The sequence below is a fragment of the Cavia porcellus genome, unplaced genomic scaffold (assembly GCF_034190915.1).
Source record: "Cavia porcellus strain 051 isolate PalLab524CR breed Dunkin Hartley unplaced genomic scaffold, mCavPor4.1 scaffold_5, whole genome shotgun sequence".
Taxonomy (NCBI): domain Eukaryota; kingdom Metazoa; phylum Chordata; class Mammalia; order Rodentia; family Caviidae; genus Cavia; species Cavia porcellus.
In genome coordinates, this window is record NW_026947488.1 from 14,651,703 (window position 1) to 14,677,062 (window position 25,360).

The 25,360-nt window shown below is 46.5% G+C and overlaps 1 protein-coding gene across 1 annotated transcript in view; it reads right to left on the minus strand.

Moving 5' to 3' along the window:
- Eya2 (EYA transcriptional coactivator and phosphatase 2) overlaps nucleotides 1–25,360 on the minus strand; it is a 206,820-nt gene that overhangs the window by 46,072 nt on the left and 135,388 nt on the right. Inside the window, exons 5-8 of the mRNA XM_013150388.3 lie at nucleotides 24,817–24,884; nucleotides 23,314–23,491; nucleotides 15,027–15,169; nucleotides 9,237–9,320 (exon numbers count right to left, since the gene is read on the minus strand). Coding sequence (XP_013005842.1) covers nucleotides 9,237–9,320; nucleotides 15,027–15,169; nucleotides 23,314–23,491; nucleotides 24,817–24,884 — 473 coding nt within the window. The remainder of the gene's footprint in view (nucleotides 1–9,236; nucleotides 9,321–15,026; nucleotides 15,170–23,313; nucleotides 23,492–24,816; nucleotides 24,885–25,360) is intronic.

The window sequence follows — 25,360 nt, forward strand, 5'->3', positions numbered from 1 at the left end:
TCTTCCACCCTCCCCAAATCACCACCGCCACAAGGCAGAGATGTTTTTGGTCACCTTTGTCCCCTGCTGCACTCCACAGCCTAGAGTGGCACGGAGGCTGCTTGGTAACTGCTTGTGGATAAAATGATAAATGCATGTGTTTCTGTGACAGCCTCTCACGGCAGCTTGGGTCGGGGTCGGGGTCACCGAGCCTTCCTTCTGCTCCATGACTCACAGGCGCTGTGGCTTTTCCTCCCCAGGCATTCAGGCGGGGTACGGAATTATGACTCCCCGAGTCCTTAGGTGTCTCCCTCCCTTCCAGCTCTTATTCGGGAGGAAGCAGCTGAGCTTTTTGGCTTAGGGTACACTGCGACATTGACTTCCTGGTCTGGTTTCCTTCCTCCCTTCCTTTCTTCCTTCCTTCTTTCCTTCCTTCCTCCTCCTTCTTCTCCCCCTTCTTTTCTCCAACCCTCCTCTCTGTCTCTCTCTCTTAACAGGTCAGGCCATACTGCCCAGGCTGTCCAGCTCTTATGATTTTGCCTCAGCCTCCTTAGTAGCTACAATTACAAGCGTGTGCCACGATAAGCAGCTGATTTTTTTAATCCATGAACATGTATTTTTTTTCCCTAGGTGTTATTCCTTGAGCTGATTCATGGGAACTATGAATATTTATTTACATCTGGTCTAATATGTTTTTGACAAGGTTCTCAAGACACAGTCCTAAATGTCTAATTGCCTCCACTGCCACAACAAGAATGAAACCTCCTTGTGATTGGCTTGTAATATTTCAGAGCTAGGGAGTGAACCCAAAGGCACCCAACTGCTGAGCTATATCCCCAGCTTTTTTTTTTGTAAGTTCTGAGACACAATTTCACTAAGTGGTCCAGGCTGGCCTCAAATTTGTGATTTTCTTGCCTCAGCCGCCCTGAGTGCCACGTAGCCCAGCACCTTCCCTGGTTTCCAGCAGCTGAAGTCTGCTGAGGCAGAGGGGTTCCTAGAGCCCCCTAGATCCTACATCAGTAAACAGGTACACTGCATGCTGCTCTCTGTGCAGAGGGACCGTCTGGGCCAGGTCAGGCAGATACGACCACAGCCAGGCTCGCTCGGTTTCTAGATGCTTCCAGACCCGAAGGACTTCCGGGGACCCTGGGGCATCAGAAGCGGCCATCTCAGCAGTACCCTGAGTGGACAGAGGACTTGAGGGCCACAGGTTCTGCCTGGGAAACCTGACCCTGCCTGGGGAAGGAGGAGAAGGCAGCCGGTCTTCCCTTTGCCTTGAAGTTACACTGTGAATTCCACTTCCCACACCTCGTGGGGCTTGGGATCGCTCTGGTACAAACGCTGAGAAGATTCCCTTGCTAACGTTCACGTCATAAGTGGGCACGTGTGGGGCATTACTGTGTGCCAGGCTCCATGCCAGCCCCTGGGCTGCAGCCGGGAACGACCTCCTGGGTGCCTGCCAGTGCCGGGCCAAGCCATGTGGCCCCAGGCAAAGGGGAAACAGGACCCCTGCACATACTTATCAAAACATTTCCCCACATTTTAATCAAATGGAAAAAGTTAATAGACGCTTACAATAGAAACCATGACTTGATGTAAAGCCCCTTTGTGACTGATCTGTTGCTGTCATGGGTCACACTGGTAAACCTGCCCCTGGGAAATTTAACAGCCACGTGGCTACTGGGGTCGGGGCCAGGGGCCAGCTGCCTACTGCCTATGCCAGGCTGGCACAGGGCTGTGAAATCAACAGTTCACCTTTATTTACACTTTGACTCCCTTTCATTACCATTTGTCGGCATTAATTTTTATCTTTAAAATATGATTTATCTCGATGACTCTGTTTTCTGGCACCCACCTGAATCTCGTGCACGAGGTACCCTAATCCTGCCCTGGTTTTCCTTTCCATTGAGTTTAGATTCAAATGCGCATGTTGGGACAGGGGAGGGGACAAAAAATAACTGTTGGTGGTGAGAAGCTTGTCTGATGAGGGAGCACGGGCAAATTCCTGATCTAAGTATGGGAGGTGTGCAGAGAAAACAGGCAAATGGGCTCTCCCAGTGGAGGAAAGAGCACGTGCAAAGGCCCTGAGGATACCACAAAGATAAACCCAACGGAGATGACGTTATCAAGGTTAACACTGGTCCTAAGAACAAAGCGGGGTGATTCACACTTCCCAATTTCAACATCGACTACAAAGCTATAGTAATAAGACAGGGTGGTCCTGTCTGACAGACAAGCAGATCAATGGCAGAGAAGTGACAGCCCAGAAATGGACACTTATCTATACAGTTAGTTGATTCCTGACCTGGCGCTGGGACCATGCCATGTGGAAAATAAGTCTTTTTAACTCATGGCCCTGGGCAGGGAACATCACATGGCAAAGTGGTGCTGGGCCCCCGACTCACTCAAAGTGGATCACGTACCTAAGTATAAGAGCTAAAGTATAAAATTCTTAGGCGGGTTGGGCAATGGTTTCTCACACAGGACACAAAAACATAAGTGATCAGAAAATATACATATATATAAATTGAGCTTCATCAATATGAAGAATTAGGTACTTTAGAGGAAACCACCAATAAAGTGAAAACCCATTGAAAGGGAGAAAGTATCTGCATGTCACATATCTGGTAATAGTTTGGTACCCAGAATATTTAAAGATTCTTGAAATTTAACAATAAAAAGACAAGTAAACCAATTAGCAATGGGCAAAGGATTCAAACAGATATTTTCCGAAGAAAATAGGTGAATGGTGAGTGAAAATGGCACACAAAAACACCATTAGTCATTTGTCGATATAGTATCAGTTGCTAGGAAATACCTGTCGATACCACAGTGAGACGCTGTGTCACACTTACTTGAAGGCATCTGCTGTCCAAGTTAGACAGCAGCAAATGCTGGCGAGGATGTGGAGAAACTGGAACTGCTTACACTGTTGATGGGAATATAAAAGGATGCAGCCGCTTTGGAAACTGCCTGGCGTGCCTCAGGTTCCTACACTTGGAGTTGCCCCAGAACCCAGCAGCTCTACTCTGAGGGGTATCCCTAAAATCATGTCCACGCAAAACCCTGTCTGCAAATGTTCACAGCAGCCTTTCACACAGTTGCCAAAACTCCAGCTACCCACTGACTGATAGAGAAATGGGTGGACAAAATATAGTACATCCGTTCAGTGGAAGATCCTGGGTCCACACAAGCACACGAAGGTCTGACCCGTGATGCATCATGGGTGAAGCACATATTGATGATCTGTGTGCCCACAATACCTAGAAGAGGCAGATCTAAGAGACGGAAGGCAGGTAAGTAGTTAGAGCTGGGAAGAGAGAGACTGGGAAGTGACTACCGGATATGGACGGGGTGGAGAAGAGTGACGAAGATGCTCTAAAGTTAGTGGTCACCATTACCCAGCTGTGAGTATATGAACGGGTAGACACTGAATGGGTAAATTTATGAGACGCAGATGATGTAGCCCAACAAAGTGTGATAAGCGGAGCTGTTGTCCTAGAGTTGGCTGTGAGCTGCCACAAAGCAAGTCCCACAAGGAGAGTCAGGGAGCCTGTTCTGGCTTGTAGCTAGATGTCCCCCAAAGCCTCACGCACTCATAAGTGGGGCTTATCAGAGCCGAGTGGACCTAGGGTGTGATGCTGCGATCAGGTGCCCTGGCTGGGTTTGAGTGGATGAAATACAAAGGCAGGCTTGCTGCTGCTGCTGGTGCTTCTCTGCCGTTTGCTGTTGACTGCCTGCCCTGCCACTGGCTGCTTCCCTTCTGTGATGCCCCCTGCCATTTCAACCCGCTTTGGTGCCAGCTGACTATGGACTGAAACCTCTACAAACTGTAAGCCAAATAAACAAGCCTTCTTCAACTCTGGATGCTGCATACTTTTTGTCTCAGCAATGACAAACATAATGAAGATACGGCTCTACTGAATTGTGGGAAGCATGCCGATCAACCCAGTGTACAAATTCTTTCCTGACCACAGGCAAAAGCACCCGAACACCTTGTGCTTACTTTGCCTTGCTAGAAAAACTGGAGTTCAGAGACCATGAGGAGGAGGGACGGATGCAGGAGGAGGTGTAATTGCTGGTTGCTTCAGCTCTCTGAGGAATTTCTAATGCGTCTGCAAGATGCTGGGAGATACAGCTACCAAAGGGATGCTCTGGCTCTGAACCCTGGGAAGGAGGCGAGGGAAAGGAGGAGGACAGATGACAGCCGCCAGCAGCATCTCCTCTGATTGGGAACAGGAAGAGAGCCCAGTTTCTGTTTTAAAATTCAAACACCCTGTTTTGAATCATTCCTTATAATCACTTTAGCTCTCTTGCTCTGATTTCCCTAAGTAAACAGCAAACTCCCTTGTAGAACTATAATTGCTATTATTTCTGCCTTCTGCCCGATGCTCTGCACAATGGTCAGAAACAGAGAGGTGCTGGTCCTTGGCATGTGCAGACAGGGCAGTCTTGACAGCCAGACTCCAAGTCACCGAACACTCACGGTCTTCACACTTCTCTGAGCAAAGCACTTTGGTTTCTTTGAGGGACCACCCCTCTCCACGCAGGTTACTTTTCAGGTGGAGATGGAGCTGACCTGCTCCTCTGTCACTTCCTCCACACCAGATCCTCCCTTTCTCTCTTTTCTTTGCAGTACTGGGAACCCAGAGCTTCAGGCATGCTAGGCAAATGCTCTCCCTCTAAGTGATGTCCCCGGCCCTTTGTATTTATATTTTTAGTGTTTTGAGACACACACTCACTAAATTATCCAGGCTAGCCTTGAGCTTGGTCCTGCTGCTTCAGCCTCCTGAATAACTAGGGTTACAGGTGTGTAATACAGCACCTGGCAAGAACAGGCTCTTGGTCCAGGCTGGTCTACTAAAGCTACAGAGGTTGCAAGGAGAGGTATGTGATTTAAGTTAGGGTAATGAGATTCAGGCCTAGAAGCTGTGCAGGATCTCGGGCAGTAGAAGCTCTCACTTTGAGTTGCAATTGTTGAGAGGAAATGGCCACGTAAGAAAAACTGACTGAGGGATGCAGGATGACCTGAGAAACTCTTAGATCCAGCCAGACCTGAATCCCAGGCATCCTAGGGTATTTCAAGTATCATGATCTGATGAATTCTCTCTGTAGCTTTGGTACTCGGTAGCTTCACATGGTTCTAGCAGCTGCAGAGATACAGAGAGAAAGAGCTGTGCTCAGAAGCTGAGACCATGAATTTCAGTTCTGGCATGAATAGTAATTTCTCTGGGCCTCAGCTGCTCTGCAAAACAGGGCTCACACACCTGCTTCTGGAGGCTGCCGATACTTCTCTGACTTCAAGGTTGAGAGGGGTCGCTCAGAGCTCTATCTCTGAAGTTTCAGACTCATAAACCTAGTTGGTTGTCTTCAAACCTCTCAAACAGAACTGATTTTATTTCCCCCCATCAGTTTTCTATTTCATTCCTCTTCTTTTTAATGTATGGAACTCTGGCTAGAAACTGCAAACTGTCCACCACTATCCACTGTTCCTTTCTTCCTTTCTATGTAGTAGAATTCCTTCATTTTAATTGAACATATACCCAAATAAAAGACTACATTTCACAGGCTCCCTTGCAGCTAGTTACAATCATGTGACTAATTCTAGCCAGTAGGATGTGAGCAGAAGTAATATGCAACTTCTGGTCTGGCCCTTAAAAGAGAGGGACAAAAAATAAAAATAAAATAAAAAAGTCAGGCATGACTTGCCTTTTCACGTTCCCCCTTCTTTCTGGCTAGAATGCATAAGCAGGGCGAACTGTGAGTCATCTTGCCGGTGAGGGAGACCTTCGGGGATGGTAGAGAACAGGACTGCAGGAGCTGTGGTCCCTGGTGCTGCTTTGCTAAGCAACCTTGCAACCTGCATGCTCATACCTTGACTGCCAGTGGGGATGAAGGCATCTTGGGTCTCTTGAAAGATTGCTGGGTTTGGCAAAACAAAATCTAAAATCTTACCTCAGATTAGACAGAAGATTCTAGAAGAATCTAGAAGAAGTTAAAAGATTCTAGAAGAGTAATGAAGATGTCCAGAGAACACATGAGAGGGCAGATGCACCTGAGCCTGACCTGTGTTCCCTCTCAGATCATTTTACTCCCCCTGAACCTCAGTTTCTCCTGTGCGTGATGACTAACTAGATACAACAGTTCTGACCTTCTGTGGGTCTGTTTATTCTAGGACAGATGTTGCAGCTCGGACACCAGTGGGACCAGAGAGTCTTCCCTACACTCGGGTTGAATGGGCCAGGAAAGCATCAAGATGGACCCAAGAACACAAGTCCCTGCGCTCGGGGTTGTCGCCACTCAGCTCCCGCTGATTGCTGCCACATGGGAATGCAGGAGTGCCAGATTTCCTAATTTTTCAAGACGAGCTGGAAATCTACATTGTTTTGGTCTGCACAATCTCCTGATTTTAAAATGTTGGCGACAAATTCACATTTTTTCAAACACTCTGGGGGCCAAACGAAAATATCTGCAGGCTGCATTTGGCTGGTGGCTGCCAGTTAGGAATTTCTGTTTTGATACTATTTTCCTTCTTTGCTTCCTTTGCTTAACAAATATTTACTTGACACCTACAAAGTAGGAAGCCCCTTTCCAGGCACTGTATAGAAAGCAAGGAACAAAATAGGAAATAAAAAAAATCCCTGTCCGCCTGTGGCTTTACATTCTAAGTGGTTTTTGATTTATTTATTCAAGAAGTATCAACTGAGCAGTTCTATGCCCTGCATTGTGCTTGGCTGGGAGACAAATGTTCCCAGTCTCTGCCTGCATAGAGCTTCTTGTCTTCAAGGGGAACAGACAGACAAAGCAGTGATGGGAGAGATGCAAACGGTTACAAAGGCTTCTCAGAGGAAGGCACATTAACAGTGAGAGCGAGGGTTGGGTGTAATGATGAACACCTCCAGTGCTCGCTCCTCAGGGAAGCTGGAGCTGGAGGTTTGCTTGAGTCCATGAGTTCGAGAGCAGCCTGGCCAACATAGTGTAACCTTATCTCAAAACAAAACAAAACAAAACAAAACAAAACAAAACAAGAGACAGAGAAAAAAAAGAAAGAAAGAAAAAAAAACCCTCTGAAAAATAAGTACAATTCAAACCTGTAAAAAAATTCTAGAATGTTCTAGGTTGCAGCAAAGGCTTCCAGCATGCCCCTTTCCACATCTCCTCAGCTGCAGTTACTCCCACTCATGCATGGCCTTTTACAGTGAGCACTGGGATTCCCTGCCTCAGGCTTTTGTGGGAGTAGGCCAGAGTATAGGGGGAACCCCAGAAGAAGCCCCAGCCCATGATGGAAGTGGACTCTTGGATTCCCATCCCAGCTTCCTCTGGCTTTGGGAGGCCCAGCTCCCAGGCCTGTTCCCCACAGCCTGTGTGAGCGCCCACTGCCAAGCGCTGTTCATGCAGCCTGCAGCAGCCCCCTTCCTCCTCTGCCTCGCTTCCCCACTCGGCACCCCGGGCTTCCAGAGGTCACCTCATGCTCACTCGCCATCTCAGGTTCTGTCTCCGAGGAACCCAGCTGAGAAGGGACAGACTGTGTCTCTCAGAACAGCACGCTACCCAGGGCAGGTGCTGGACATGGGGCCACAGAGGGGTGGGTGACCAGGTTGGTGTGAGGACTGGCAATGGAGAACCTAGCAGGACTTGTCAGCAGTGCAGTAAGGCCACCAAGCACTGTCAGGGGCAGGAGCCAAAGCTGGGAGGCCGGACAGGAAGCCACGCTGGAGGTGACAGTGGCTGGCGATGAGAAATGACGTGGGCCAGGGACATGGGGACTGGTGAGGAGCTCTGGACTGTCTTTTTCCGAAGGGACTCTCCTTACTTTGGTTTAAGGAGCAGAGGGGGAAACACACAAAGGGCACACCCAGGGTCACCAGGCCCAATCAGATGCAAAAGAAGTGAGTTGTTGCCCAGAGCTATAGAACCTCACAAGTGGCCATCTCTAAGGACAAGAAGAGCAAAGTAACATGTCTCTGTGAGTAGACTTTACCGGGGTGGACGGGACAATCATGGAACAGCCTGATTTAACGGGTGGTGCACTGGGGTCCCCCCGGGAAGCCCACCTGCTGGCGAGAGCTGCTGTGCCTACTCCGGAGTCTGCACAGCTCTCACCTCTGCCACTGTCACCTAAGCCACGCACAGCCCAAACATGCACGAGGGCACTGCTAGACACATTAATGGCATTCCTACTCGGCGAGAGATTTCTGCACCACCAACACCATTTTTATATCCCTTACAACGAAATGGCAGACAATAAATCTATCTTGCTAATTACACATCCAGCTTGTTATGACCCCCATAAAAACCACGAGCAGCTGGAAAAGCCATGAGGTGATGTCAAATCATATTCCTGGTCTCTAAACAGAAACAGAAATATTTTCCAGGTGCTGGCAAGTCTCAGGGTTCCCACTCAGGCGTGGAGGCAGCTGCCCACGGGTCACTCACCTCTGAGCAGACGACTGCCATGCTGTCCTCTTAAGTGCCACTCTCTGCCCCCCCCCAATGTGTCCTCCTAAAGAGACAGCCAATGTCCAGCGCATCCACCTAAGTGCTGTTAAGTCTTCAGGATGAAATGCCAAGACCTGGCGAGGTTTCGGTTTTAGCAGTCGGAGCTCACTGTTGCATTATTAAGGTGGTATCAAGTGTCTTCCATTCACCGCAGATCAGCCCACAACACTGGCCCAGAATTCTTTTTTGCTACCAGGGATCAAACTCATGATCTCACACTTGCCAGGCAAGTGCTGTGCCGCTGAGCTGTAACATCCCCGGCCAGTGGCCCAGAATTCTAACCGATGGTTCCCGAACATAATTTGCAAAGCTGTCCTAACTCCCATGTTGGAGGCAACAGTGCCTCCCCCGGTCTCAAAAAAATGAAAGTAAGTTAAAATCATTTGCTATAGATGCTAAGATAACAGGGAAGAAGAAAACCGCTTGTTTTGTTTTTCACCGCTTCAGGCTGCAGGGCATCCTTGATCTCACGGGCAGGCCACTGAAAACATCGGGTTTATACGCTACCAAGTACATGGTGGTTGCTTCATATGTTGGAAGAAAAGGCATGGGAGACTAGAGAAAGGGAGCTAATTAAATTTTCACATGTCTCAGGAAAATTTCACAGGCGGTTTCAAAACTGCGATGACCCAAAGGGGCAGGTTTTGTTGGAGAAGCTGCCTCATAATCTGCCCCCACAATTCTCAGGACAAACTGGCTGGGTCAACAGTCACACTGAAAAAAACGAAAAGAGACAGAAACACAAAATCGATTCTTACCTTCCCGTATCTGGATGCAAAGGTTCCCGTGAGTAAGGAGTGAAAAATAATTATTGTCTCATCCAGGTCCCACACGAAGACGCGCTGTGATGAGAGAGAGGGAGAGAACGGGGAAGTGGCCTCGCTTGCATCTGACTTAATGTCTGCACAAATTAATTCCCTTGGAGGAAAAGAGGGCTTGAAACGCATTATCTTTAAGTTATAAAACATGCGTGTGCCAGTGCCTTGTGAATCCCCGTTCAGCCTCATCTATGGAAAGTGTATTCCGATGGCCAAGTTTTTGGGCTCCTATCAACCCACCAGATGCCAGAACCAAGAAGCCTGTTCTGGCCTTCCACATAAAAACTCAGGAAAGGAGGCATTCAGGCCAAACACAACAACAGAAATCATATAACGCATTTGACAACATGAAATATGACCATTTTAATTCGCTGCTTACCATAAACCGAACTATTTCTAGCAGTTTCTGTTTTTAGCAAGTCTGGCAATTACTTCCCTAATTTTAAAGAACACATTTCTCTCTGCTCACTGACTTGCCAGCAACCTGACAGCATCATTTGACTGTGCTGTCTGGAAGGTGAGGGCTAGCTCATGGGGACCTCGCCTGCTTTTCAGGGACCTTACATTTTTCACACATGCAAACTCTTCTGTCCCTCAGCTTTGGAATTGCCCCTGCCTCCCGCTGTCTCTGGTATCTACTAGCTTCTGCTTTGCTTTTGTCCTGTGGATAGGGACAGACTAGTTTGGATGCATGGCTTTGTCACTAAAGTCCTCTGTGCTTTGTCTCCATGTTGATATTACGGGTTGGTCACGAGTACAGGTTTGCAACTTGCGATTATTCACTGCAGAGCCAAACATGCTAGCCTTTCACTGTCCCGTCCATGTGTCCAACCTCACAGCCTCGGACCCAGCCTAAGGAGAACGCCTCTGCCCTGAGGTCACAGGTGTCCCTTCAGTCACACTCTGCCCTGATCAAACAATGCCGTATCTCAGTGGATTCTTAATTGAATCACACTTGGCTGGTGTAACTATTTTTTTTGTTAGAGTTTATTAATTGCTTTTATCTTTTGTTTAGCAAATGTGCCTTCATTCTAATTTCAAATTCAGCCACATCCTCTGTAGCAAAGATACTTATCTTCCAATGCAGAGACTGCATTTCTGAGTGGGATCTGCCTCTACCTGGATTCCAAGTCTCTCTCCATCTTCTGTCTGTCTGTCTGTCTGTCTCTGTCTCTCTCCTAAGTATATCCTTAAGTTGCCTTTTCTGATTGGGTGCATGAAAAGCAGTCTCCCTGAATTTTCTTTCAAGTATGTGCTAACTTTATTTTCTTCATATTTTTCTGGGTACAACTTCCAATTTGAAAACAGTGTCCTCTAGAGCTTCGGAAGAATTCTCCCATTATCTTCGAGTGGATTGCGAGTCACCAAGGGACAGTCTGATTTTCACTGCTCCTTAGTCCTTGCAGTTTGGGGCTTCTGTTCCTTCTGGGGTTTCACTTGGTCTCCTCAAGTGTCCTGAGGGTACACGCAGGTACCCTCATGCGCTTCAGCTCCTGAGCATTTTCAAGCTAACGACTTGTATCTCCCTAAAGCTCTGAAAATGTTTTATTTTTATCTTCAAATATTACATTTTATTTACCCATTATATTGTTTTCTTTTTCTGGAACTCCTATTAGTTAAATAAAACCTTTTGGATTGATATTGCTTGCCCTTCTAAACAATATTTTCTATAATCTTGTCTTTTTGATCTGTGTTCTGGGTAATTATTAAACCTTCTTTTCCAGTCTGTTTTATCATTTAAAAATTACTAGTAACTGCTTTTTCTTTCACATATTCTTTGCCCAAGAGCCTCATATTCTTATTTTATAGATGTATAAGCTCCTCAAAGTTTTACAAGAAGATCAGATTTTTCTAAGTTATTTTCTGTTTTTAAATTACCCTGTTTACCATTTATCCCATTATGTATTTTGGCTTTTGTTTTTTTATAGTGTTGATTTTCCTTGCTATCCTGGTGATTATCATTTTTAAGAACAAAGGAACTTTTTCCCTTTTTTAATCTTTGTGACTGGTGCTGAAAAGGAGGCAAACACACCTACCCAGCCTGCCACCGCGGATGGGGCCCTTCTAAAACTCCCAGCAGGCGGTGTACTAACACAGTGGCCCTGCCATGCCTTTGAGAGTACAGAGGAGGAACTAGGATGAACAGGAGCGCCGGGTTCTCTGGGGCCGAGGGATCTGAAGCAGTCAGTTGCTCTGAATGTTGCTTCATGAATTTCTTTCTGCCCAGTTGTATTCATGTGCGTGGATGTCTTGGGTCACCAAAGTAAGTGTGCATTTTATATGGATCTGGGTAAAAAATGTTTGAAACCACTGCTTTCGAGGAAGTCTTTTGCAGTTCAATATGCTGCTCTGATTTATCTGAACTACATGAGCTGAGTCAGTTTAACTTAGAAATTTTAGTTACAGGCTTAAAAAACCTCAGTGAATGTTCTCGAATCGTAGGGCACCCTCCATTCATGTATCTACCATCCCCACTTCACGGAAGGGGTTCTGCCTTTCTCTTCTCCACCCCGCTCTACCCCCCAGCCCTTGGCTCGCAGGGGACACATTCCGGGTGTCGTTCTGCAGGTGGCCCTGCTCCGAGGCTGCCACAATTTGGATCAGAGTGGGTTCCTAAACCCTCAGAGTGGCAACTTAAAACTGGGGCTCAGAAAAAAAGCCATTGGTTTTGGGGGTTGTTGATAGCCCACTTTGGCCATGTGATCTGAAGGAAAGAGAATCTGGATCATAAAGAGGGAAGAACAGAGCGTCAAAGTGGTTCTGGTTCCCGTTGGGAGCAGAGCAGGCGCGTGGGGAGGGAGGGCACAATCGTGCTTCCCCGCCCGGTCTCCTTAGCCGGTCCTGGGTCTCTGGTTCCTTCGATGAACATGGTTTTTCACTTAAGCAAGCTCAAGTTGGTTTCTGGCACCTGCAGCTGACGGATTTTAACTCATACACACTCAGAATTTTCCTCCTTCCCACTTGGATGTAATTTCTCTCCCCTGGGCTTTGGTCATTAACAAAACTGCCAAAGACTTAAGAGGTGCGACCCAGGCAAAGCTGCCCTGCTGACATTAAATCCAGAAGAGCATCAGAGCTCACACCTTTCCCACTGTTCTCGCCCCCTGTGGCACTTACTCTGGGACCAAGAAGCAGATGTTTCTACAATAACATTGCCCTATAATCCCCAACTTCCATGCCACAACGCTCCTGCCTCCTCCTCAGCTTCACCGAAAACTGTCTCTCCAGTCCCCTGTCTCCCAGCAGGAGCAGAAGCCATGTCAGGCTACTGCATTTCTTTGGAAGAAAACACTAAGGAATGTGCTGCTCTCTGAGTTTTCTACAGTTCTCCAGCACCAAGCTGGCAGAAACCCTCAGGAATGCGGGAGAGCAGAGAGCAGAGACAGCCCAGCCCCGCTGATTTCTCCCAGCCTTTTGCAAAAGCCTCAGCCCACAGGAGAGGCGGGGTCTCCTGGATCTGGGAAAGGGGCAGCTTTGCGAATGAGGGTTGGGTTGGTGGTATATGCTTGTAGACTCAATCACTTGGGGTGCTGAAGCAGAAGAATTGTTTGAACCCAGGAGTTTGAAGCTGGCCTGGACATGAGATGCTGTGATTTTTTTTAAAAACTCAAACAAACAAAGAAACCCAAATAAACAACCTTCAAAACAAGGGAAAAGCAAGCGCAGGATGCGCTGGGCTGAGAATGGTCCTCGGAGCAGTAGGAACCCTTGATCTTGGCAGAGCTCGGGTAGTCAAGGTGGCTGTGAACATCGGCAGGCTCACTAATCACTGAGACTGTCTGCAGTGACATGTCTGAAGTACATAACAGCTTGTAGGAGGATCCGGGCAGACACCAGCCTCCCACCAATATCTGCAGCCGTTCTGGCGCATGCTGGCTACATACTAAATGCCTCAGTTGTGGGATCTGTAGCCTGGGTCCCCTGCATCCACCCCCAGTCTTCTGACAAGAGCATCTTGGTTTCTTCCACTCCCGTGGGCTGTCTCAGCTGTGCTTTCAATCACCAGGTAAGCACAGGACCCGAGCCAGGCCTATGGGACGCTGTCCTTGGAATCTGACACGGAGTGAAGAGGTCCTAGGATATGTAGTGGCTTCCTTTTTGGCTGGGCAGGCACCTTGAAGGGTCTCTGTGTTCCTCAGCACTGCCTTCTGGGCTTCCTTCCAGCCTTGGCTTCGGACCTCCTCCCTGTCCTTCCCTCCCAGGAAGTTCTGTTTTGCTTTCATAGTCAGAACTGATTTTTGTTGCTTTCAACCAAAGGATCTTAGCTAAGGTTCCAAGGTTCTCAGATGGTGCAGGGCATGGAAACCGACAACCGCTGGACCTTCACTGACTGCTGTGGGCTCTGACCTGCAGGAAAGCAGCCGCATCGGACTGCTGAAGCCCTCCTGTTTTCTGAGATTGCTTGAATCCTGGGAAGGGAGACGCATTGGTAATGAGATGTGATTTCCTATCACCCTGACACAACGGGAGCTCAGAGTCAAATTTCACTGAGTGTGAGGCTGTGATGAAGATGATATTTCTTCAGGTGTTTGATCCTACGGCTCAGCTTTGTGGCTGCTACCCAAACCGTATAGGATAATGAATGGGATGAGATGTGATGTCTAAATTGCCTGGCTTTGACTCAGGCTTTTCTAGCACTATCTGTACTGAGGTACACTCTGGTCAACAAAGGACTTTTTTATTTTTTTTTTTTTGCAAAGAAGTTGAAACCTGTGAGTTTGCTCATTTTCCTCCCTTGATAGATAATGGTCACTTGTATCTGTTTGGGCAAGCGTTATACATATGTCCCCACCAGTATTCTCCCCTTGAAGGCTGCTTTGGGGGAATTTCGGTGTCTGACCAGTCATTCTACATTTGCTTTTAAAAAATTTAAAAAAAAAAAAAATAACAAACAGAGCATCCATCAGGCCAGCTGCCCTCAGCCAGGAATGCACACTGCAGTGACCAGGGAGCTTTAAATATGTGGACATCTAGACCTCCCTTCAGCAAACCTGAACGGGCCTGGGGTGCAGCTTGAGAATGGATGACTCTCCAAGTCCTGCAGGTGACTCTGGTGTGTACCAGAGTCCACTGCCTGAGATGCTAGGACCATGAAAGGCCGTGGGCTACCTCTAGGTGCGTAAGTTTAATTTTTAAAACTACTTCCGGAGGACTAGCACTTGGGGAAGGGGCTCAGCATCTAATTTTGTTTTGAAGGTTTCACTGTGTAGTCCAGACTGGCCTTGAACTCATGGTGATTCTCCTGCCTCAGCCTCCTGAGTGTTGGGATTACAGGTGTGTGCCACCATGCCTGGCTGCACTTTTCAGGGCATCATGAGGACACTGGCATGTCACCAAGGGTAAGAACCTAACTCAGCTGAGGGCTCCTGCCTGTCATTTTCTTTACCAAGGACTCTAAGGTATGGACTCCAACCGGGGACGTCAGCATGCTATGAGGAATCGTCAGGCCCTGCCCTGAATCTGCTGAATTGGATGCTTTGCGAGGGGCCAGCAGCCCCCCGGGGATGCTGATGCTGCCAAGCTTTGAGATGCACTGTCCCCACTGCCTCCAGGGCTGCTTCTCCAGCCTGTCACTTGGCGATGCTCCCGTGTGCCAGGCCTGACTCTTCCCAACTTTCCCTTCCTGTGCTCCTTTCCTGGTGACCAGGCTTTAAGAATAGCGCTGTCCCTGCCTCCTTGCTTGAATCATACCCAGAGAGTTCATCAATGAACACAGGCCCTCGGGAGTACCTCGATCTCACTGTCGCCTGCCGGGGAAGGATCGCTGCTCCTCTTGGACCTGCCCCGGAGCTTCCCGTCGGGGGCCCGGTGTGGCCTGTCTGTGTCTCCCTCTTTGGCGGGCGTGGAGGGTCCATTGTGTGTGTTGTAGTCACCTGGAGCATGAAAGGGAACAGCGCACAGATCAGAGGCTTGGCTGGTGTCTGCTTCCAGGGGCTGTCACACCAGCCCCGTCCTACTCCTGTGACACCAGCCTGCCTGGTCTAACTCCAGAATGGAGGCCCAAGGCCAAGATCAGAGATGCAAAACTGCTCGGTGCTTGCTTATTCAGACCACTCATGCATGATTTTCATTGCCCAACACATCTGTAAAGCAGGCAGCAGGGGATTCAGCCTCGTGTCCTCCGGCATCTGCCTACGTCCCCAGACTAGCAGAACAGCGTTCTCCCTGCCCTGGTCCCAGTGTTTCCTCCAAAGCTGTGGTGTTCCGTAAGCACACAAACTTCAATGCATGGATTTTTGTTCTATTTTATTTTTCTGTTTTTTAGACAGGGTTATGTAGTTCAGGCAGGTCTTGAACTTTCGGTGACCCTCCTGCCTCAGCTTCCCCAATGCTGGGGTCACAGGTGTGCGCTACCATACTTGGTTTAAATGCACGCCTTTTTATTACATGTTAGCAACTCTGCTTAACCTTCGAGGGAACTCAGGCTTAGTGAGGTGACTGGACTTGCCTGCAAAGAAATTAGCGCCTGTTTTTGTCCCTAAAGAATGATGAAACTGTGGGCCAGCCAGGAGGAAGCTTGAGGACACCCCCTCCCACTTTCTAGCTTTCCAGTGCTTGTTTTAGCTCCCAAGTGTACCCTGCAGCCTCCACCTCGCCTGTCATAGTCTGCAGTTTTGGGATCGTCAGGAGGAAATGCCTTTGTCTAAAAGTACTTGGCAAAGGATGGCTTCTTTTTCCTGTGCAGGAAGGACTATTTCCCTCCAAAACCAAGGGACTCAACTTCATTTAATACCTAGAAAACTTCTTAGCAGACTAAGGATATAATAAGCAAAGATGTGATTTTTGAGTTGTCAGCATGGCTAAGCATTCTCCAGGTCCCCCAGCAGTTTAGAGCTCAGCATTCCCAGGCAGTGAGTTAGCAGACACTTTTTTTGGGCGGAAGAATTTCTTCTAAACTCACAGAGGCTGGACAGCAATGCACTAAGGTCCACCCTGATTTGCTTGGTCATTTAAGGATAGCGGGGCTTTGAGAACATTTGTTGCTCTCATTAAAGTCCAAGCAAATATTTTGAAAGGGGCGAATCTGCAGTGAGATGTCTGGCTTCTCTGCTCAGCACAACTGTCTTGAGAGTCTGTCCTGGTTATGTGTATCATTCCTTTGTGACCTGTGAATATCTCCATTTATTAATGGCTTTTCCAACTTCTGTTGGCAATTTTCAAATTTTTTACTTTTTGTCTTTTTGAGACAGGGCTTCACTATGTAGTTCAGGCTGGCTTTGTAGCCCAGGTTGACCTTACACTCACAGTGATCCTCCTGCCTCAGCCTCCTGAGCGCTGGGATTATAGGCATGAGCCACCAGGCCTGACCTCCTTTTGACAACTTTCATACAGTGTAAATCTCATATTCTTCTCTCAGATTTAACCTCATTGTTTCATATTTTTAATTGCTATTGTAAATGGTATATAAATGTATTCTTCTTCTCACTGATTATTGCCTGTTGCACAGGAGTTTTATATACTCGTTTAATGTCCCGCAACACTACTAACATCACAGTTTAGAACTTTTTAGTTCTAGTAGCTTTTTTGTGAACTCCATCAGGTATGTAGTCATATCATTCTGTTTCCTGAAATTTCATTTCTTTTATTACATAAAAGATTTGAGGGGACCAGGCTCTAGCTCAGTGGTAGATCGGGTGCTTAGTAATGTGAGGCTTTGGGTTCAATCACCAGGATAGCAAAAAACAAAACAAAACACGGAAGAAAAATAAAAAAGATAAAGTCAACCTAGTCTTCAATAAAAAGACTTATAGTCTTCGATGAAAGGTATTATATATATTTTTTTCTTTTTTTTTTGAGACAGGGTTTCTATGCAGTTTGTGCAGCCTTGAGCTCAATTTGTAGCCCAGGTTGGTCTTGAACTTGCAATGATCCTCCTGCCTCAGCCTCTCGAGTGCTGGGATTACAGGCGTGAGCCACCACGCCTGGCTAAAGTATTATATTTAATTACCTAAAGTGAAATTTTCAATGTATTTCTATAAGCATTACTTATATTTGCACATCACTTACTGATTTGCAAAGCACATAGTTTTTGGAATCTTTACCAACCCTATAGAATAGTTAAAGACTGATGCGATGATTTTTAAAAACTGACCAATAAAAATTACATTTTCATAATGCACAACATGATGGTTTAATATACGTGCACATTGGAGCAATTAGACCACCCTAACTGACATATCTGTTACTTCATACACTTACCTTTTTTTGTGGTAAGAAGGCATAAAATCTACTTCCTCTCTGGGGGAAAAGAAACCCTTTTGTAAACTAGTACAACCACCATGGAAATCAGTGTGGAGATTTCCCAGAACACTAAAACTAGAAATTCCATTTGACCTAGCTGTTCTTCTTTTAGCTGTGTTCCTAAAAGAGTCAAAGACATGTTATAGTGTTACACGCATACCCTGATTATAGCTCAACTCGTAGTAGCTAAATGTTAGGAGCAGCCTATAATTCATCAACAGATGACTGGATAAAGAAATGTGTTATTTATACACAAGGGAGTTCTCCTCTGCCACAGAGGACAAACCTGAGTCATTTGTAGGAAAGTAGGTGCACTTTGAGACTATAATTTTTTTGAGACAGGGTCTCTCTATGTAGTTCACGCTGGCCTTGAGTTCACTATGGAGCCCAGGCTGGTCTCAAACTTGCAGTGATCCCCTGCCGAGTGCTGGGATTACAGGTTCGTGCCACACCCAGCAAGACTAAATGAAATAAATCAGACACATCAGCTTCTTACGTGAGAAACCCAAAGTATAAACAATTTAAACAGCTAAATAAAGGAGAGATGATAGGAAACAGGGAGATAGATCATTAGCCAACAGGAAGAGGACCAAGTGATGGAGGGAGGGGGAGGGAAGGAAGGGGGAGAGGGACATAAAAAGATTGAAGACGTGTTTGTACATGGGCCAACTCCCCATGATGAATCATTAGGTACAGCAAACAGGTACTAATAAAAGGTTAAAAATTAAAAAGCCTACTTTCTTAGCAATTCCCGGTATTCAATACACTGTTATTAACTACAGTCACCATATTGCATCTTATTTCTCCTATCACACTAAAATACTGTACCTGTTGTCTGGCAGCTTCTAGGGGCAACCCACCTCCCCCCCAGCCCCCGCTGAACACCATTCCTTGTTCTATAGGTTCCATATTTTTTAAGATTCTCTATACACGAGATTATGCAGTATTCTTCTTTTTTAAACAAGATGCCTTTAGTTTCTTTTTCCTGTCTTATTGTACTAGCTAGAGCGTCTAGAACAATGTACTAAACGTGGGCCTTTTGTCCTGGAAGGTAGTAGTGGGTTTTTGGTAGCTATCCGGTCTCTTTGGTCTTCTGTAATAAATATACCATAGACTGCATGGCTTACACAATAGAAGTTTATTTTTAATGATTCAGGAGGCTGAAAGTCTGAGATCAAGGTGATAGCTGATCTGAATCCTGGTAACAGTTTCCCTTTTGGCTTGTAAATGGATGTGTTCTTGCTTCATCGTTGGATGGCAGCCAGAGATCTTTCCTCTTCTCTTCTAATAAAGGCACTAATCCCATTCTCAAGGGCACCATCTTCATGACCAAACCCCTGCCCTGAAGTGTCACACTGACGATTACAGCTTCATTTACAAACTGGGGGGTGGTGGAGGCCAAATGTTCAGCTCATAACACATGCTTCTCTAATAAAAGAAGTTCCCCTTTATCTTCTAGTTTGGAGTTTGGGAAGAGATGATGGATTTGTCAAATATTTATTTATTAATATAATTCACAATTTGTTAATACTGAAAATAATACAAATGGAATGTAAAATTTCAAACCAAATTGGTATTCCTGGGATGAACTCCACTGTGATGATGTATCAGCCTTTTAAATATGTTTTTGAACTTCATTTGTGACCATCTTCTTTAGAAATGCTGCGTCTCTGCTTACGAGGCATATTGCCCCCAGTTTTCGTATGTCTTTGTCTGGTTTTGGTATTAGGATAATGCTAGCCTCACAGGATGAGTGGGGTGGCAGATTAGGTCTTTAGTCTATAATCTTTCTTTTTTTCTAATTTAGGCATTTAGTGCTATAAATTTCCTGTAAGTACTGCTTTCACAACATTCCATAAATTTTGACATGTTCTGGTCTTATTTTCACTCAGTTTGAAGTACTATTTAATTTCTCCTTGATTTCTTCCTTGATCCACATGTTAGGTAGAAGTGTGTTATTTAGTTTTTAAGTAGTGAGAACTTTCTGGAAATATGTGTTATTTATTACTAATTCAATTCCTCTGTTGTCCGAGAACAAACTTACAAGCCTTGAATCCTTTTAAATGGACTAAAGCTTGTTTTACGCTCCAGAATAAGAGTCTGTCTTGGCAAAAACCCCGCATGCTCTGGGAAAGAATGTCTATTTGCTGCTGTTGGGTGGAGCTTCCTATAGAGTCTGTTACCTGTAGTCTTTTCCTTTTATTCCAGATTCTGTTTCACTTCTAGTGTCATCAGGGATTGCAAGGAAAACAATTATATATGGGACACATAATTTATAGTATTATTTTATAATGGTCACCCAAGAGTCAAATACAAAAGGAAAAGTTCAGGAAATCTGTCCACAAATTCAGACCCAGAGTCCAGCTGACAGCCTGGATTCCCTGGCAAAATCCTGCATGAGTCCGGCTCAAGACCTAGAGCCCATAAGAATACCCACATGAATCCAACTGGAGGCCTAGAGTCCATGACAATGTCTCACGCAAGTCTGTATCGAGGATCTGCACTGGGAAGGCCCACAGGCTAGTGGTGGAAGCTAGAAAGTCTGTGCCAGCAGGATGAAGGATCTGTGCCAGCAGGCTGAAGGTTGTACACTGGAGCCAAGAAGCAACACTCAAAATAAGGACCAGGGCTCTCTCAAAAAGTACCAAAGCCATCCTCAGAGACAATAAGGTTTTGAGCTCCTTGGATGATGAGAACAGCTGAGTTCTCAGGAAGCCAGCTGAGTTATCAGGAAGCCAGCGTGACAAGTTTCTCCTGGAGAATGGACAGCGCACATCTTCCCCTCCAGAGCCAGGGAGCAGTAAGTAAAGGCCAGAGCTCGGCAAAAGGAACCACAGTCATTCGCAGCAACAACAAGATCCAGAGCTCCTCTGACACTGAGAACAGCCAAGTTCATATCAAGAAAGAAGCTCACAAGCTCCTCCAGGAGAACCAACAACATCATGGAGAACCAACGACCCCAAACTCCTCCTCTCCAGTTCTCCCTTTTATCTTGGCCACAGTCCTCAGGTGGGCCATCCAAGTAGACCACTAGTTATCAGCCCACCACAGCTTTCCAGAGAACATGACTGTTGGCAGTTGCTTCTGCATTTTTCCAGAACATTCCTCTGCAAATACAGTGTCTTAGCCTCTTTCTTCTCGTTGTTATACAATACTTGAGACCCACAACTTAAAGGAGGAGAGATTTATTTAGGCTCATGATTACGATCCATGGCGGGCTGATTCCAAGGCACAAACAGCACATAGAGAAAGCAGCTCATGTCTCCTGTCATGGTGGCCAGGAAGCAGAGAGTGAAGGGAGGACCCAGGAGGAGACTGATTCTTCCAGGCCACGCCCAGTGACCCGCCTCTTCTGGCCAGACTCTGAGCCCCAACAGCAAGTCTGCTATAGCTCTCCATGATCCAATCCCCTTGCAAAAGCTGCACCCCTAAGTACATGAGGCTTTGGGGGACATTCTCATCTAAGCCATAACACAAAGGTATTAACCTGAACTTGGGCTCGATGCAGGCTCATCTTTCACATGTAGCTCTGCCTCCTGCTTTTCCACCACTGAGCTCTCCCCCTTGCCCTCTGCACCACATTTTAAAGGCTGTAGAGTTGTCCACTGACACGCGTCCCATTGTGTATCTGACCTGGTTCCTATGAATGGACATCTGGGTTGCTTCTGCTTTTTGCAATGATGATGCTACCATAATTTTTTAAAGTGTTTGAATCTTCACAGATTCTTAGGTGCAGAATAGTTGGGTTAAACGGTGCATGAGCAGCATTTTAAATTTTGTTAGCCGCTGCCCAGTTGTGTGGAAGAGTCTTCTAAGCTTCTTGAGAGATGAAAACATTCTCCTATTGGTTGACAGAGATGATCTAAAAGTTTTTTAAAAACCCTCCAGCTTCTTTTTAAGGACTTGTATACACTGAAACATGCAAAAAGAGCAAAGCCTTAAGCAATGGCTGGTGTATTTTTTCTCTTGAGCAATAAAAGATGTTCAGATTTTGCCCTCTCTGCTAGCAAACTGCCCTATTGTCACCTATACCTGGAGGACCTGTGCTGATGTTGGTATCTGTCAATGCAGCATCCTGGGGTGGGCACTGGAGTGAGTGGGGACAGCATGCAGCCACCCCCTCCAGGCGATGCAGAATGCGAGGGCGCTGCCTGTCTCGGTGCGCATGCGCCTCCCAACCTCTGCAGCTTGGAGGTGATCACCCCCCAGTATCCCGGATCGTTTCACAAGCGGAGCTTTTATGGAGAACTTTAAAAGTGGGTGTGAGTGTGCGTCTTTCAGTGTGTGTGCTGCACACACACAGGCATGCTTACACATCCTTCTGTTATTACAGACACTGGGGGAAAGAGGCCAGAGACCTCTGTTAGATTGACAGTTATGCCTCTAGGTTTTATGTGAACTTGTTGGACACCTAGTAAAAGCCATTTCAACCACTTATGACTGGCCCTTGGACCAAGGAATAAATGAGGAACAGAGGAAACAATAAATAAACATTTCAAAGAGACACAATGAGCCCTTATGTTTGCTCCTGGTGGGGAGCAAAGTTGATTGAGGTTCATAACCTGCATTCTTCTTGGGCTTAAACTACATTTTCTCTCTCCCGAGGCCAAACAGTCCTGGCTACTAAGCAGGGTGGGAGAGTGGGTTTCTGAAAATTGTGTTATTAGAAATGAACATGCTTAAGGATTGTGTGACGGATCTCAGAATTCTTGAGGCCCCTGAGTCATAATACCCAAACCCCTCTCTGTCCTTGGGGAATTTTAGGTGACATATTCTCAACTGTGCATGACCAGTGAGCAACATGAGCATTGATTACAGGGTCCAACAGGCCTGGAGTCAAGTCCTAGTGCCACCAGTTCCTAGACGGTTGCTTAGCATTCTGATCTTGGCGGATGTGTAATATAAAACCTGTCTTTGTGCAAATTGTGGCTTTATTATAGTTTGTGAAAATACATTTGTGTGGTTCTTTGATTACTGGCTACAAAAAACAAGTCTATGCTATTATTTATTTATAATTTTCCAAATTGAGTGCTTGGAAAACAGTAGGTGCTTCAAAATATTTGTAAGTATACAAATAAATTATTAAAGGAGTCTTCACAGGTATATTCATGGCATATAACAGAGAAGCATTTAATGAGTTTCCTTTCCTTTTGGATCAGGGGTCAAAACCCCCCAGGCCCACATGGGTGGGCAGGTCATAAACTTGAGTTGGGCTAGTGAGATGGGGAGCCCTGTGTGTCCCTTCTAAATGGGGTAACCACGCTCAGTTTCAAACAAGTTTTGATCCTTGGGAATGTGGCTAGAGTGGGAGGGTCTTTCAAGAGAAGCCAGAAATGAGAATTTTTAGGTAAAAGCTACTTCTTTTAAACATGGATGCAATTACACACACACAGACACACACCCAGAAGTCAGCACCCATTCAAGGGACAGATGCCCTTGGGGAAGCAGCTCATTCCAGGTGAAGCCAACATTCAGGTCCTTTGGGACTCCAGCCAAACTGCCCAACCAAAGTGACCTGGAACTCTGGGTCTTTTATATGAGAAACCCAAAGTGTGAATTTAAAGAGCAAAATAAAGGATGGACATAGGAAACAGAGATAGATCTTTTGCAAATAGAAAGAGGATGAAGAGATGGAGGGAGGGGTGAGGGAGGAAAGGAGAAACAACAGGACTTAAACTGGGTCACGTGCTTGTAACAATTCCCCACAGTGAATACGACCATCATGTGCTTCAAATGTGTATTAATAAAAATAAAAAATGAAAAAAGAAATACGCACTGGCCAGCGGCTCGGAGGTCTGGTTGAGGACGCTGTGGGATGCCTCCTGGAGGACGTAGGTGGACGTGGAGAGGGGTGAAGGGCAGATGCTGCTGGCCGGGACGTAAGGAGGGTTGTAGGATGTGCTGTAATACTGGGGGTACTGGCTCTGAGGGAAGCCAGGGTAAGAAGGATAGTCCTGGGAAGAGAAAACACAAAATAAAGTCCCCCAAGGATGTGAGTGTGGAAGCCTGTCTGGGCTAGGGTCCTCAACCCAGTTCCTCTGTCCCAGTTCCCATTAGAATAAAAACTCTCCAAGGGCAGGCACTGTCTGTAGTGTGGTCTTCCCACTACAGTAGGCTGAGACGAGGATTAGTACTGAGTAGATATGGAACCCATGAAGGAGAAATGAAGACCACACATACCCAGGAGACCAGGCAGCGAGGCAGGTGATTGAGAAGAAGGTGCAAACCGAGCAGCATGTGCCTAGCACAGGGTCCAGCATATTCTATGAGGGCCAGTGCAGACCAGTGCAATGGAAACCAGGCCAGACACTCTGGCTCTCTCCCAGGAGTGATCGCTCCGAACAATCCCGCCACTGCTGTACACTATGCAGGTCCGCTCTGCAGAATGCATGGATGGTTTGGTCCCTGGCCCTGGCCCAGACCCAGTGAGCCAGGATTTCTGGACTGTCTGTGTTTCTGACAAATTTGTGAGGTGTAATGGACAAACAAGAGTATGCATTGCACCTTAAACATTTCTGTTTTGCTTACAAATATTTTTATCTATGCGTGTAGCTGACTGGAAATACATGACAATAACAATTTCTGCATTTTCCAAGTTTCAGTTATTCAGATCCTTCAGCTCACTGAGGAAGAATTAGTGCCTCTTTGTATTTAAGTGTATTTAAATATTTAAAGTATTTAAAGGCCATCTAGCCTGGAGGTTGTTTTGTTTGAACAGTAGGCTGAAAGCAACATTAGCCTTTGTTGTGAAAACTTTTGACTTGCACCAAAAGTGTGCAAGTGGCACCCAGAATTCCTGTGCATCTGTAGCAGGCTGTGCCTGGCACAGGGTCCAGCATGTTCTTAGTTAACTCTGTAAATGAAACCGAGGGCATCGGTACAGTTGCCAAAGCTCATCTTTGCGGAGTGGCCTTGGTCCGGCTCAGCAAGCATTTGTGAAGCTTCTACTGTGTGTGCAGCCCTCGGCTCTGGGAATGCAGAGGATGCAGATGCGCTCGGGTGTGGGAAGAACTTGTGCCTTTGCACTCACTGTCCAGATTCAACTGGCAGTGGGGTCTGGGGCTCGGGTCAGGATGAACATACCCTGCTAGGGCATCTTAGAAATCCAGTGAGGTCTTTCCTGTGGTCTTCTGCACAGCCTGTATCCTGGCAGTCTCCAGACCCAGGGACCAAAACGCCAGGTTTTGGGCAGGAATTGTGCATGGAAGTGGGCTCTCTGGCGCTGACTGAATATTTACGGAAATTGCTGGGGAAAGAACTGGCAGGGAGCCGTGCATACCTGGTGCACTGTCCCGAATCCGGCCGCGTTGGTCAGTCCGTTTGCTCCTTGGTAGAGCCCAGCTGTGCCTGTGGGAAGAAGGACAGGGCTGGGTTAGGTTTCTTCCTGTTGCAGCGAGTGACATGGTGGAGAAGGAGGCAGCGCCAGGGAGGGGTCTTTGAGATCTGAGGCCAGACAGACCCTGTGACTTTGCTGGCCAAATCTTCCCAATCCCGTTTCTTCAATCAGTGTGGAAGATAGGTTGCATCTATTTTGAAGAGTTACAGTGAGAAATCAAGAGTTGTACATACAACAAGCTCATTAGCATATTTATTTTTAAAAATAGTAGTAAAATATACAGAATGTAGTATTTACTACCTTAACTCTTCTAGTGGCATTAAGTACATTTTCACTGTTGTGTAACTGCCACCAGGGTCCATCTCCAGAAGTTTTTCACTGGACCTCTGTCCCCATTAAACAATTCCCTCAGCCCCTGTCCCCTGACCGTGGACATCTTCCTTCCTGGCCGCGTGGATGTGACGAGTCTAGAAACTTCATGTAAGTG